The 14,610-nt window shown below is 37.5% G+C and overlaps 1 protein-coding gene across 3 annotated transcripts; it reads left to right on the forward strand.

Moving 5' to 3' along the window:
• Positions 1 to 951: 951 nt before the first annotated feature.
• Positions 952 to 13,827, forward strand: DNAH14 (dynein axonemal heavy chain 14). Of its 3 annotated transcripts, XM_085542996.1 has the most exons (10): positions 952 to 1,029; positions 1,561 to 1,630; positions 6,347 to 6,511; positions 7,439 to 7,548; positions 8,302 to 8,459; positions 9,317 to 9,445; positions 10,204 to 10,337; positions 10,945 to 11,109; positions 12,747 to 12,859; positions 13,700 to 13,827. In XM_085542996.1, the coding sequence occupies exons 1-10, from the start codon at positions 1,004 to 1,006 to the stop codon at positions 13,770 to 13,772; spliced, it is 1,143 nt and encodes a 380-aa protein (XP_085399122.1). In that variant the 5' UTR covers positions 952 to 1,003; the 3' UTR covers positions 13,773 to 13,827. The 3 variants fall into 3 exon arrangements, with proteins under 3 accessions (XP_085399122.1, XP_015712738.2, XP_015712739.2); XM_015857252.3 differs by lacking the exons at positions 952 to 1,029; positions 1,561 to 1,630 and adding an exon at positions 3,999 to 4,100; XM_015857253.3 differs by lacking the exons at positions 952 to 1,029; positions 1,561 to 1,630 and adding an exon at positions 5,792 to 5,874.
• The last annotated feature ends 783 nt before the right edge of the window (positions 13,828 to 14,610 follow it).

The following is a 14,610-nucleotide window of genomic DNA, read 5'->3' on the forward strand; positions in this document are numbered from 1 at the left end:
TCCATGCACAGGGATTTTCAGTTATCCTGCAATTTCAAATATTCTTTAGCTCTTAAGCTTAGCATATAGAATCATAGAACAACCTGGGTTGAAAAGGACCTCAAAGAATCATAGAATCATTTGAGTTGGAAGGGACCCCTAAAAGCTATCTAATCCAACTCCTCTGCACTGAACAAGAATGCCTGCAGCAGATCAGGGTGCTCAGAGCCCCTCCAGCCTGACTGTGGATGCTCCCAAGGACTGGACATCCACCACCTCTCTGAGCAATCAGTTTCAGTGACTCACCACCTGTATTATGAAAAGTGTCTTCCTTATATTCAGTCTAAAAATATGACTTAGAACCTCTGATTCCCTATCTGGAGTGGGAATCTGTGCTAAAGAAGTGAGCAGGTAGCCTACTTTGTCAAGGCAAGGAGCATTATTAGAGAAAATGACTTGTGAAGTCTTGATGTTTTGATGTAGTTCTGATTACTGTGCTTGCTCCAACTCGGATCTACTAAATGTACAACACTTGTGATCCAGGTTGTTCTTTCCATCAAGTGATGACATCTGACATTCCTTAGATTAAACAGTGAGTAACAGAGGGCCTAAACAAAGTTATCAGCTGTCCAGCAAGCAGTCACTGTCAGCTGTCCCCTAACCGTGCCCTACAGTCTTCTCTGGGAGACTATGAGAATGATGTCATTGACTTGTTACATGATTAACTGCTTGTTGCGGTGGTTATGTTATTTTTCATGTTATTTTTCACGGTGGTTATGTAGCTCTGCATGGTCAAACAGGATATATTTTTTTTTACCTCTGATTTGATTTCATCTGTTATTGCCCCAGATTAAGTTCTGTGTTCCCATGGAGTTTAATCCACCTGTCTCTACTAAAACCGCTTGAGACGGTCAGTCACTGTCGCAACGCACACTGAATGCTAATGCACATGTTGTGCTTCTTATCCCAGACTGAGTGACGGCTTCCAGGAGGGAGAAGGGTAAGAAAAGATTTCAAGAGCTGCATGAACCCCAGCTGTTTTCTTACACTGTAAGTGAAAACAAAGAAAGCATTCAACAAAACTTATGAATTTGGGGGTTTTAAGTTATTATAATTTTAACTATATTAATGGTAACAATAATTAGGAAATGCTACAAAGGAATTGTAGTTTTACCTTATGACCTGTATAAACTGCATGTTGAAATGCAGCTGTGCAGTTCCTGTAAGTATGATGTATGGGGAGGGTGAGTTACTGTTGTATAAAAAGGGGCTAGATAGATGTTTGGCCTTGTGTAGTGCTGTAATATCTGAGCACATCCCACAAGCATCCAGTGAGTGTCTGAATTAGAAGGAGACCTGTCATTAAGGTATAAATAAACACAAGTTCTGTGCTCTTCAATTAGGAGGAAAGAATCAAGATGACATGGGAAGCAAACAGATAGTCAAGAAAAGTTAACTGATGGGGCAGGGGCAAAAAAAACACATAATGAGAGAACGGTAGAAGTAAGTGAAGTAGGAAAAGGGATTTAAGAAAAAAAATAAATGTGTTCTGTCTTTTTGTGTATGTTTCTGAATTGCAAGTGAGCTCACTTCTGTGTATGGAGGCTGGGGAACCTGCACTTACCTGGAGTGCCAAGGCAAAATGATGGTGGTGAGTATGGTCCTGAAGATGAGCTCCTGACTTCAGCATCCAGTCAGAGTGGCACAGAATAATTGTAATTATAAGCACTGTAGGAGCCTGCTGCTGTCAGAACTGAAGTCTGATCATTTGGTATCTGTTATTAAGTTTACTTAGAAATTCCACACTGCATGTCATTAAACTGAGGTGTGAAGTTGTTTTTCCTTTGGTTTCCTTTCACTGTTTAATGTTTCTAAGCCCAAGCTGCGTGGTTATGTGCTGTTCTCTGGAAAGTCGCTGGTAGTTTTATTTGTTGTTTGTATTGTAGCAGCCTGTTCCTTTCAGACTCATTCATGGTGAGTGTTCCACACCAACTTATATCTCCACTCATTTTTGTTAAGCTTAACAAGTCTGATGAGCCATCTATGGGAGTAACTGCTGCTGCTTAACATCTGAATACCTGAAAGAACACAAGTGTTACAGCACAGAATTCCCAGCCTTTTGGGATCATCTCTCTGATTTCAGATGTAACAGATCAAAAGTGATAGAGAATGTGCCCGTGCAGGGGCACGGGTCTTCCTCTAACAGGGAGAAACCCGTGTGTGGAAAAACTTTGGGCAAAAAACAATTCAGAGGCACAGTTCTGCCCTGGACTTTGTATTACCATTATTATTTTGGCATTGACTTCAACAGAGCCTGAATTTTGCTTAGAGAATGGAAGGGACTGAGCAACACGAGTAATGGCCTCTGCGCCAATTCCAGTGGGCTTTACCCATATTGCTGACACTTCCACAATAAGAAAGAAACCATAAATCAAAATCATACTGAAATAATGATATATGACTAAGACATTAATAATGGAATAATAGGAGTATTTAATTCATATGGAAAGAGTACAGAATAGTACTCTGATGTTTCATGAGGACAGTGATGAATCTTTTATCAGGGAACAGTCTGGTTTGCAGACTTCTCAGTTCTCACACAGAGAAGTTATGGGCTTCTTCAAAACTTTCCATGTCAGTGCAACACACTCTTTTATTTTTTATATCATGCAGTTCAAGGGCATTGCCCCATTCCTTTTTCTTCTGTTGAAATAGATACATTTCCTCCATGTGAGATCTGACTATTGTAGAATTAATATTGGTTTGATATCATGGTAATGTACTGATGCTGGTATTTACCAAGTGAGAATTCCAGAATAAAAAGCTTAGATTCCCTTCTGGGAAGAAGAAGGTATACAAACCTTGTACAGGTCGTTAGGGGTTCTCAGAATTCCTCTTGGAAGGTCACACTGGAATTCAAGAAGCCCTCAGATTGTTCATCACATCATCCCCTGTGAAGAAATAGCAGCAGCTGACAGGGACATGAATACAATGCCAGTGCTTCATTCTAAAACAAGCTTTGGGCTGAATATGTCAGCTGGTCCCAAAGTGCGTGGTTTGTTTTCATTTTTCACCGTATAAAATGACATTGGGATGTTGTGCTGGTTTATTTAAGGTGCTTTATTCATTTCATGTGTTTGCCGCATCTGTATTCTTCAGTGATAATTTCACTTTTTGCTCTTATTCCCTTCTCTACCCTCATCAATTTACAGTTCAGTTTCTAATCTATTATCCTGTGTTTATTCACATAATATACTCACTGACTTTTTCTCTTAAGTAAAAAGACTTTGGATTTTTAGTATGAGGAGCAAAGTCCTCTCATCTTGTGGGGAAGCTTTTCAGGAGAGTCTTGAGAATCCAATTTGCTGCAGCTACTGGAAAACCATCTGTCTTTATCCGTCCTGAGGCTGCCTAAAAGTCTGAAAGACATTCAAGTCTGAAAGTATTAAAGGCTCTTTTTTCACAATGGATACTGGTTGGTTTTTTTTGTTTTTTGTTTTTTTGGGGTTTTTTTGTTTTTTTTTTTGCCAGTACATTGCATTTGATTTTGGCTACTTAATTTTATACCAGGGAGTAAGAAAACTTCTGTATACTACTATATATATATAACTGCTATAGGAGTGTGTGTGTGTCTGTAAGAAAGACTGTATATGTGCATATATATGTATAGAATTGTAAATAGCTGTAGATTCAGAAAAAGACACAATTCTTTCATGTCGTTCCTGGGATTTTCAGTACAGCGGGATCTATGTCTACTACAAAGACTCCTTCTCAGGTTGCACATTAGGAGGAAGAGCAGTGAGGCATTAACACAGGCTGCCCACAGAGGTGGTGGAGGCACCATCCCTGGGGGGTGTTTAAGAACTGTGGAGATGTGTGTAAGGAAAACTGTTGATCACAGCCTGAACCTCTGATTAACCACCTGAGGCAAGCTGTGGGAGCACAGGTGGAGGTAATTCAGCTGTGCTCCTGGAAGGAGTGGGGCCTGACTGCACCTCTCCTAGATCCCATTTAAGGGCTGACCACCACTAAGGGAGCATCTCTTTCTGGAGATGGCTCCTTTGTGGAGTTCTGGTGGTGAGCCTCGACATTATTCATCTTTGCTGAAGGCCTCTGAGTTGGTGAGTTTTTCCCATAGATACCCTCTGGCTATCTATTTACAACTATACTTGTATTATTCCAACTATACAACGTGGCACTGAGGGATGTGGTTATTGGGCTGTATTGGTGGGGATGGGCTGGCAGTTGGACTCAGATGATCTTAGTGGTCCTTTCCAACCTTAATGATTCTGTGAGTCTGATAATGACTGAATTCCATATAATTCAGTAAAAATCTGTAGGATACAGGTGGATCAAGGCTGCTTTGCTGATTAACGTGCTCTTGTTATTTTCAGTTATACCCAGAAAATGATCTATTTAAAGATGTAGTATTTATGTTTCTACATGTTTAGAATCAGAGTAGAACACAGCTCCTCTTAGCACTTCCTAAACCTTCCCAGTATTTCCCATTTGCCCTTAGATTTGTTTTTTAATGCTTAATGGTGAAAATTGTTTTAAAGAATTTCCTCATGTCTCTTAACAAAGCAGAGTGCTTGCTTTAGCAAATGATAACTTTATCAGCAGGTGTTCATCTTAATTTAATTCACTTTATTTGTTTTGGAGCATGTTACCCTTCAGTCACTGTTGCAGTAATGCTATTTGTCTCAGCACAAAGAGGACACAAAAGTCTCATGCAGAGACATCACTGTTTGTAAACCTACAAAATAATATGTAAATACAGTCATGTGTTACAAAAATAAGTAAAACATTTGAATTTGATTTAAAAGCTTCATAGAATACTTCTGGTTTCAATAATTAGCCGGATTCATGAAGTTATTTCTGCCAGCAAGTGTAATGGCAATTACTACTTAAATTAATTGCATGCAGATTAACAGTAGTATCTAGAGAAAAGGAATTTTATTCTTTGATTAAAAGTGAACATTTTTCAACTGAAACTGTCCTAGAATAATGAGGTAGCACTTGAAAGTCTCTATTCTCAGGAGTCATTCCTTTCTGGATCTTTCATAGAGCCTAACATTTATAAACAGACAGGAAAATCTGTAGGTATTAATTAGGTCACATATTTTTGTCTGGAAAACTTATTTCAGCATTCCAGGTTTTTCTTGTTCTCAAAACTATGGGTAGTTTAAACAGGAGCTCTGCATGTAAATCTCCTGTCCATGAGTGCATGGATTTAATTTTTTGTGTTATTTGAGATTCCATTTCCTTGTTGTGACATCTGTCACTCACTCACCAAGTCAGAGTTACTCATATTAACATGATTAGATCTTATTTTGTTTGGGTATAAGGGTTTCAGATTGGCAAATAAAGGGTTACTTTACGATTTCAAACTTTAGAAAAGCCTTGTACAGTCAAATCATGTATGCTTGAGTTTGTTCTGAGCAAACTGCTTTTCCTTGATATATCTCCAGCTGTGTCTGACAGTCCAGTTAAAATCTCTTTATATTTCTTGAAATACAGTTTGTTATTTTAATTCTGTTCTAATTTTACTATTAATAAAAGACAAGTGAAAGAATATCATCTTCATGCAGTAGGGGCTCAAGAAAAAGTGGACTGAGTTCAAGATGTCAAAGTACTAAACAGTTTTATCTTAAAAATAATAATAATAATAAAAAAAATCCAGTTTGGAGGTGGTGTAGCTACCAAGCCAATGGGCAGCCAACCCATGGCCAGGCAGGGCCCACAGGGACAGCCGTTGGCCCTCCAGGCCCCAACGGCCCTCCAACAGCTGGAGAAGGAGCAGCAGGGTGAGGGCTGCCATCACACCTCACAGCTCTGCAGACCCTGCCCATCCCACCCAGCTGCCCTTGGTCGATCAGCACAACTGTGGAAATGGTGAGCAGGGCTAAGGTTCCCAATGATTGTGTGCTTTCTTTGAGCTTCTTTTGGTAGACCTGACCCAATATGGATTGCCTGTTTCACCTCAGTATTTATTGTGCTGAAATATGCTCATGATCCACTGGTCATGCCTTAGTTCATTAAGGTACAGTGACTGTTTTACATGTATGAATCTTAAAGGCAAGGTTGATAGTACAGCCTCATCTTTCTTCAGCTTTCCAACACACTATTTTAATAGCACTTAATGCTTATATTTTGACATGCATGGGCTCTAAGGTATCTATCTATAACACAGATTGAAACTAACAAATCCTATGTTTCCCTATATTAATATCCACAACTGTCCCCACACCACTTGATTTCTGATGGTGCCTGTGGGTCTTCTCAAGTGTGAAGTTCACTTTAGGTGTGCGATGTGGAAATGGTCATTGTTGCAGGTTTCACTTAATTGATGTTTTCTTACTGTTAGGACAAAGGATGTCAATGGCAGATGGACAGGCAAAACACAATGCTGAAAGAACAATTAGAGTCTCATCTCCGTTTTGAAGCAGAGAGATCAGAGGTGCTGCTTATGGCAAAAAGCAATTGTATCGTATGTGGGCCAGCTAGCTGCAGGAGGGGCAGCAGCGAACCGGTAAGAATGGGCATGTTTTCAATAACATTATTATTGAATTACTGTTCACAGAACAGATTTTGTGTTCTGATGCACTTTGGGGCACATTGAGGTGTTTTGTAAGGTGGAAAGAAATGAAATCTTTTCAATTTGTTCATGACTTGCTACCCTATGTCTCTCTAAAGCAAAGATAGCAGGTAGTTTTGCATTACTAAATTACTCCTATCAAATATACTACAGAAGGCATCATTACAATACCTTCTCGCAGCAGTAAGTTGTAGCTGTCAAATCTAAAGCAGAGGTACCACAAGATGCCTTATTTTATCCTAGATTTTTTTAATATACTGTCCAAAGCATTTATTCAAGTAATTCATATAACATGGCAAAGTTCCATTGCACAAAGGGGAAGCTGGTATGCAAACAAATCAGCCCTCTATGGTTTATATATGTTAACCTACTATTCCATCTATAATGCCATGTAAATTAACCTAATTTCCAATAAATAATGGAAATCTGTTTACTGAGTGTTCGGCACAAGCTTCCTGCAAAACTATGTGGTTCCTTGTTCTAAATTTTGGTTTTTTTTGTTGTTGCTGTTTTTTTCTTTTTTTCTGAAGGCTTGTAACTATTTCAGGCTTAGGTTGATGGAAAAAGAAATATTAATGTGCCACTATACTCAGTATGAAAATACTAGGTGTTAATTTTAGTACTTGGCACATGGTTATTTTTAAGGCATTTATCAGGATTCTTTTTGATAAGTAAATTTCATGCACATGAGATATATATTTTAAGAAGTAAATGTTCTTTGATGAAAGCTGAATTAGGGTATCCTTTAGCTTTTGAAAACATTTTGCATAATTTTTAGATAAACTTATTCTTTGGTATTTTGGGGAGTGTAACACATGACCACTCACTCAGTAGTTATACATTAATGCTCTTTGTTCCCAGCTATCTCCAGCAGAGAAGTACTCCATTCTTCACACGTTGGTGTGCAGAGCAGGAACAGAAACTCTTCACGAAGCAGAAATAAATGAAGAATGTGGTGTGAGCTCTAAAGTGTACGTAAACTCATGTTCCTTTCCTTACGATAAGTTTTTGTTCTCCACTAGTTTAAATATGAAACAGCAATGGACTGACTTATGTGACTTCTTCCCTGTGAGTTCTATGAAGCCTGGATTAATACTCCGGCATAACCATTATAATTTTTCCTGATTGTAATTCTGGCTGTTTGGGGCTGCAGCTCTGCTGTACACGAGTCGAGCTCATAAAGAGCAGGTTCATTGTTTCTTCCTTTTCTGAACCTCCCAGTTCTGTCCTTAATGGCTACACAGAGCAGGAAGTTCTAGAAGCCTGCAATCCCCTGACCTCTGGCGTGGGTTGTCTCCTTTTCCTTTTTGTACATGTGGTGAGAAAGGAAAGTAGTTTTCCCATGCTGTAGACACAAGAATGCCTTCTTACATGCAAACTTCCATTCCTGATTTCTGTGGGTTGGATTAAAACCACACTTGAGTTGTTTTTATCCTTGGGGTAATTTTATGGGCATTGGTTTCTTCACAGTGGCTTTTGAACAAATTGATCTCTTGCCTCTAAACCCTGACTGGGAGATGTCGAGATCTGGAGAACTACTTTAATTTTGATGACATTCTCACTGTTATAACAATAAACTTCAAAATCTGTACCAAAGGACAGCTGCACTTTAACATAAATGTATACAATGACACAAGTAATAGCTTAGTTGATTTTTCTATTGTATTGTATGTCTGGATCTTCAGGTTTGTTGTTTCGTTTCCTTACATTTGCATAATTTTTAGACCCTCAAAAAAACATAAAGATGAAAGAGAAGAGTCTGTTTGTCAGCACATGGGAGGGTCTGACCGCGAGGCAATGGAGCTGAAGATGAGCATAGCAAAAGTAGCATCCACAACCACAGAGGACAATAATGGCATATTACCTTCTTCAACTCTATATGGTAAAGTACTTAAAATGACAGAAACATGGAGTAGTAAAAAATGACTTCCTTTCCTTATTGTTATAAATATGTGAAAACAGTCTTGCAGAAGCTGGCATCTTTAAAATAATAATAAAATGGGATAATGAAGACAGAACACGGAATTTAGCTCAGTATGCTACCTGCAAAGTGCATGAGTATGTGGTGTTGTTTTTAAACAAGTTTCTTTAAGTGAGAAGACCATGTAGCAGGTCTTGAATAGGCTTTTTTCCCTGGCTATGACTGTTTCTCCTTTCCTCCTGGGATCACGTTGGATTTTCTTAAACCAGGAAGTGAGATCAACTCTCTAAAATGCAAAATCATAATTGATGGAAGTAGTAAATACTGCAATATGAAACTGCACACGAAGACTTGCTCTTCAAATGTCATTGTGAGTTTCAAACTGACTGTGGTTAGCCAAAGGGATCTCTGGAGGCCATCTGGTCCTACCTCTGCTCACTCAGGACCACAATATGGATTATATGGATTCAATTTCAGGATGGGTAAAAAGATTTTCTAGTAATAATCAGAGCCAAACACAGGATGAAATTGAATGTGATCCTCTCACCTCATGGAATGCAGATGAAAATAAGCATTACATTTCTTATCCAACCCTACTGAAGTACCTGATGCCAATTCATGCATTTTGTATTTTTTTTATTGTATTTTCAACAAAAATCTTGTATGTCTCTGTAAAGTAAGACCATCACAAGTGGTAGTAGAAGTTTCAGAAATGTAAATTTGTAGCAAGCATAACTTGAATTAAATAATTATTGTGTGCAGTGATCTGCTTTCAATGTGTAACATTTTCCTTTGTTGTTTTAATGTGTTGTTTGCAGATAGAAAGACTGAAATACGGAAGTCTGATTTGGAACCGAAATGCCTGAAAAAGGTTTGTGAGCAGCCAAATGTTGAACGTTCTCTGAAGAAGCCTAGAAGAGCAAAAGTTTATTCATATGATGAAACAGGTATGCAGGTTGTAGCCCCGTGGGGAAGACTGTGCTTGTAGTTATGTGTCTATTTTTGTCAGATTTCCATTGTTATAAAAAAGAATATACACAACTGCTATTCCCTTTCCTCATCCTTCTGCCCTTGAAGTAAAAGCACATGTGCACAGGGAAGGCTAACATCTTCATCTTCCATATTCACCGTATTTTTCATACCTAATTTTGTACTGCAAGTTGTTTCCATGCAGTAATTTAAGACTTATTTTAAAGTTATTTATAAGTGATGTTTAGCTTCAATTAAAAAAAATATTTTAAATAAAAGATTCTCAAAGAGTTTTCCTCCTCATCTTCCAAGATTATTGTGGAGGAAAATAAATTTTGAACATTACTTCTCTGTTAATAATCTCTGTTGCTGATTCTGAAAACTGGGAGGAATTGATACCTTTGGGCACTAAGTTGGATTTTTTTCTAGTGAGTACTTTGAATTTTACTGTGTAAAATACACCAAATATTAGTGTAAAATCACTGGAAAATGAAATTACTTTGAAGTCAATTGAACCAGTGTACTTCAATTACAGCACAATATGTTTAGAATGTATAATGGTTTGTTTTATTTTTGAGAGAGAGACTTTGAGATGGGTTTTCAGCATCTTTCAATTTAGTTTAAATGTCATTACACTGATGCTCCATGCTTATTATATATATGCATTGAATCAAAAGTCTTTATATTTAAGGGAAAAAGAAATTACTGTTTTTCTTTGCTTTTCTTGATGTACCAGAGCCAACTGATGATGATGTTATAATGCACATTTTGAGACTTCGTGGCAAATTTGGCTGGCAAACAAAGTTATCATCCCGCGAGTGTTTAGACAGAGAGGCTGAAGTGGCCAGGCTTCAGAAGTTGGCGCTTACGGTGACTTTTTCTTTCCCTTCAACATCCTATGCAACTGCACATCCAGAAATGATGTTGGTTATATATATAAAATACTTATCTCCTGGAAGTTTTTCCCCATCAGAAAGCAATACATTTTGCCTTAGAACCATACAGCCCATGCCTGTCCTGATTAGATGCACCAAGTATTGGGTCTATGAGTGAGACTGGGCCTTGTGCTCTTCAGGTGACCAAACAGGAATCTCCTGTAGTCTCTTATTTGGTGCATTCAAAGACAAACACATATACTGTATTTATAGAGGGAGAAAGATAACATGGAGTAATGAAATTACAGAAAAGTTTCATCAACTTTGGATTTTGAAAGTTGCAATATGCTAATAGGGTCCCAGGAGACTGTTTTCTCTACAAGTAATATTTAGCTTGCTGTTGGAAGAACTGAGGAATAATTATTACGAGTGTAAATAATAGAATTCAAAAAGTGATAATAGAATAGCTTTCAGGTAAATTCTGTATTGTTTATTACTAGAAGAATCGCGTACTTTTTCTTATGCTGTAATCTAGAGACATACAGCTTGTCATCATGGAAAAAATAAATTATGTATGTACTTATAATTTTATGTTTTGACAGAGACCTTTGACGCCAAGAGATAGTGGTGAATACGTATATTGTCTTCAAAAATACAAAAACAATCTTAGAGTTCCCTACAACCCATACAATTTACATGTTGTCTCTACAAGTAGAGCTATGCGCAGCAAAGAATATTGGACTATTACAGCGTCATTTGCATCTAAGGTAGTGTATTGTATGAAAATAAAGTGGAGATCTCCATAGAAAGAACATTTTGCTTTTCATTTATTACCACATCCTTGTTATGTTGCCTTCTTCACTGAATAGCTTTCTGGTCCCTCCTAAAGATGAGCCTTCTGCTGGCTTTGGGCTTAACACTGCTCACCTTTTGCTCATTTTTCTTCTGTTCTTTGTGTTGTGAATATGCAGGTTCTCAGTGCTTTACTGAGTTTTGTCAACATTTTAGTTTTGTTTTGTCTTGTCAACATTTCCATATGTAACCAACTAACCATAACCACCAAAACAAAGAAAGAAGTATATTTTCTGCGCAGAATGAGCTTTTGTAGTTGGTGTAAATGTATATAAGCCTTCAGGTAGCCGAGCTCTAAGCTACCCTCTCCATTGTCCTTGCGTTGATGATTTCTTGGTGACTATACTGGATAATCTCAATCACTTAGCTGAAAGTGAAGTAAAATACTTTATATTGTGCAGACTACTGAAATGCATAAAAGAAGCCCTGAAATTAATACCCTTTAAGAATACGATCACCACATTGCATGAGGTTTCATCAGTTTGTATATCTTTTTGTAAAGAGGCGAATTGGATTTTTTCCTCAGTTTTCAATCCCTTGTTCTCCTAAGCATCAGTAAAGTTTTGAACAAGTATGACACCAACCTTGCATGGAATGAGTGATAATTGCATAATTTGCATAATGTACATAATTGGATTGTTGCTGGCTGCTAAAGTTAAACTTTTAGATGATACATTATTTGAATGTCAGACAATTACGGGCTCAGCTTAGAAACTGATGCAATTATTTGTGTCAAAATGGGGAAGATGTATTTGCTGCCAATGGATGTACTGAGCTTTTATGAAACTGAATTGGAAGAAGGGTGTAAATGTTGGCAACTTGTCTGGGCAAACAAGGCTGCAAACTACTTTCTTTGCCTTTGGGATGCCTGCACTAGTACGTAGATTTGAAATATGATGTTGATTTAAATGCAAAGCTATTTGTTCCACAGTCTTGTAATAAAAGATCTATTGCTTCCTTTAGCTAAAGCAGAGAATGATTCATTCTAAATAATTATTTAGCACTGAGTACCCAATTTTCCCTTTCTTATGCTCCTATAATGAAGATATATACTCTAAAATGAGGATAATGAAAATTCCTATATAAGGGCATCTGTCTATTGCTGGTTTACTGCATTTGTGCCAGCCAGACATTAGTCCATAACTGGAAAAGGAAATAAACTGATTTACTGTTTTTAAATTTTATATCCCTTCATACAGGGGCGAACATTCTCTCTGGAGAATGAAAATCTGATTGCTTAGCATGTTATTGCTTTAAGATGCTGTTTTCCTACCTGAAAGATATGGAAGAGGTTAAAGAAAGTTTTTTTGGGGGGGAATTTGCTGACAAAAGGCAGCATGTTGAGCATCCTTCAGGTGAATACATCTGCCCATGCTGTGTTGGAAATATTTCCAAGAGGCTTTTATTCTCCATTCATCTTATTCAGTATTGCATGTGTTACCACTGTCAAGGTCATCAGTAGTTCTGCCCTATGTATTTGATAATGAAGACTCAGAAAACACTGAATTATTTTAACAAGCAGCTGTGTAACATTTCCCTTTTTCCACTCTAGTTTCACTTAAACCTGAAAATAGGAGAAATGGAGGCCACACCCATACCTCAATGGCTGCGCGAAAGACATCTGTATTACAGGTTACTCAACTTGAAATTATTTTCCAATTTCAGGTAAGAAGAATAAGAACAAAAATAATTGAAGTTAACCAGCTTCATTAATAATGTTGTTTATCTTTGTATGATAAAATGCCAGCTTAATAGAGTGTTAAGTCCTGCAATGGTATTTTCAATAATTTAAAGAGTACTCAATATGGAAAGAATCAAAAGTTCTCCTGCTTGTTAGTCTTTGTTTTCCTTACTTATTTAACCTTAAAGTAAGAATATTTCTAGTATTTTCTGTATATGTGCTAAATTTTAATAGGCAAGTTAATTCTTTCATTCCCTACCTTTCATGTTACATAGAATGTATTTAAAAATTCACCAAATAATCATGACCTTATTTCATTATGTATGTCATTAACTGCAGAATTAAGGATGGTACGTTGGGAATGTTTGGAAGACTGGTAAGATTTAAAAGCTGTCCGCCCAGGGAAGCTGAAACCATAGTGAACATGTTCTGCCTCTTCTGACACCACTATGTCAGGCACAGTTAGCTTAAAAGTTCTGCCCCATTACTGGCAATGGCAGAATGATGTTTAGGGTGAAGAAAGTAACCTTTGCGGTTATGGTATTTTACTATGGCATGTTAGTACTTGGGTTAATATAAAGTAATACTTATGTCTACCTACTGTACTTTGCCTTTTGCAGAAGCAGTAGGCTTTAGCTACACATTTCATGCCTCCATCAAGGTATTTGGAGAGGCGAGGAGGCAATGCTTGGAAGGCAGAAAATGGCTGCCTATGTTTGTGTCTGTCTTCCAACAGCGTTAAGTGCTGTTAATGAGCTGTTGTGGCAGCAGTTGGATGGTCTGCAAACCTTGCATGCATAAATAATTATTTCTGTTGCTTCTAGAATGAAGAAATTCCTTCTGCACTGGAAAATCAATGCTGGAAGAAGCAAGGCGAACAAGAGCAAATCAGTCTGAATGCAGGTGGTTGTGCATGTGAAAAGAATTAAAGAATCCTCTGATGCGCACTTTATTAATGTGTATCTTCTTTTCCTTAAATGCTTAATGAAGTGGGGAAAAAAAAACAAAACCAAAAACCCAGCAACATTGTAAGCATGCTGGAGTACCTGCTGATAACAGATCAAAGACTTACTCTGGTATTTTTTTTAATTAAGCTGTTACGCTGTGGAGGAGCTTGGAGCTCTAATCTGGAGAGAAATGAGCTTTACAGTGATGTTTGTCTCGTGCCTTGTAGGATTCTGAACTGTGAATTTCAGCTATAGAAAATAATAATTACTAGGTTGTTCTTTAGTAAAATGAGAGTGGTTGCACCAAATCTATGCTGAATATGGAGTGAATGATGGAATTCAGTCCGTATATTGAGTAAACAAAATCCTGTCACACTATGCCTTTTCTCTTCAAGACTTCCATTACTGGTGTATAAATGATATTTGTATTGTGTTTGCTGATGAAAAAGACATTAATTCTTCACATGATACACTTTTTTTTTTCCCTTTTCATTCTCATGGTTTTATGATTTTTGGTTACAGGTATTCCATATCATAACATCATCTAGTACGCTGGGAGTTAAAGTGTTTATACTCCAGTTCTGGGTACCTGCTCAGAAGAGAACTACTACATTCCCCAGGGGGCTCAGTGCAAACTATTTTAACGGTGTCATTATGAAGTAGTTATCCATTAATTTAAGGCACATTTGGTATCATTTCAGTGTGCCTATATCCTCAGGTTTTGAATTACTTAGTGCATCCCTGGAGGTGTTCAAGAACCACATGGATGTGGCACTGAGAGCCATGGA

Source organism: Coturnix japonica, chromosome 3 (genome assembly GCF_054131305.1).
Source record: "Coturnix japonica strain WE chromosome 3, WE-NBRP24, whole genome shotgun sequence".
Taxonomy (NCBI): Eukaryota; Metazoa; Chordata; class Aves; order Galliformes; family Phasianidae; genus Coturnix; species Coturnix japonica.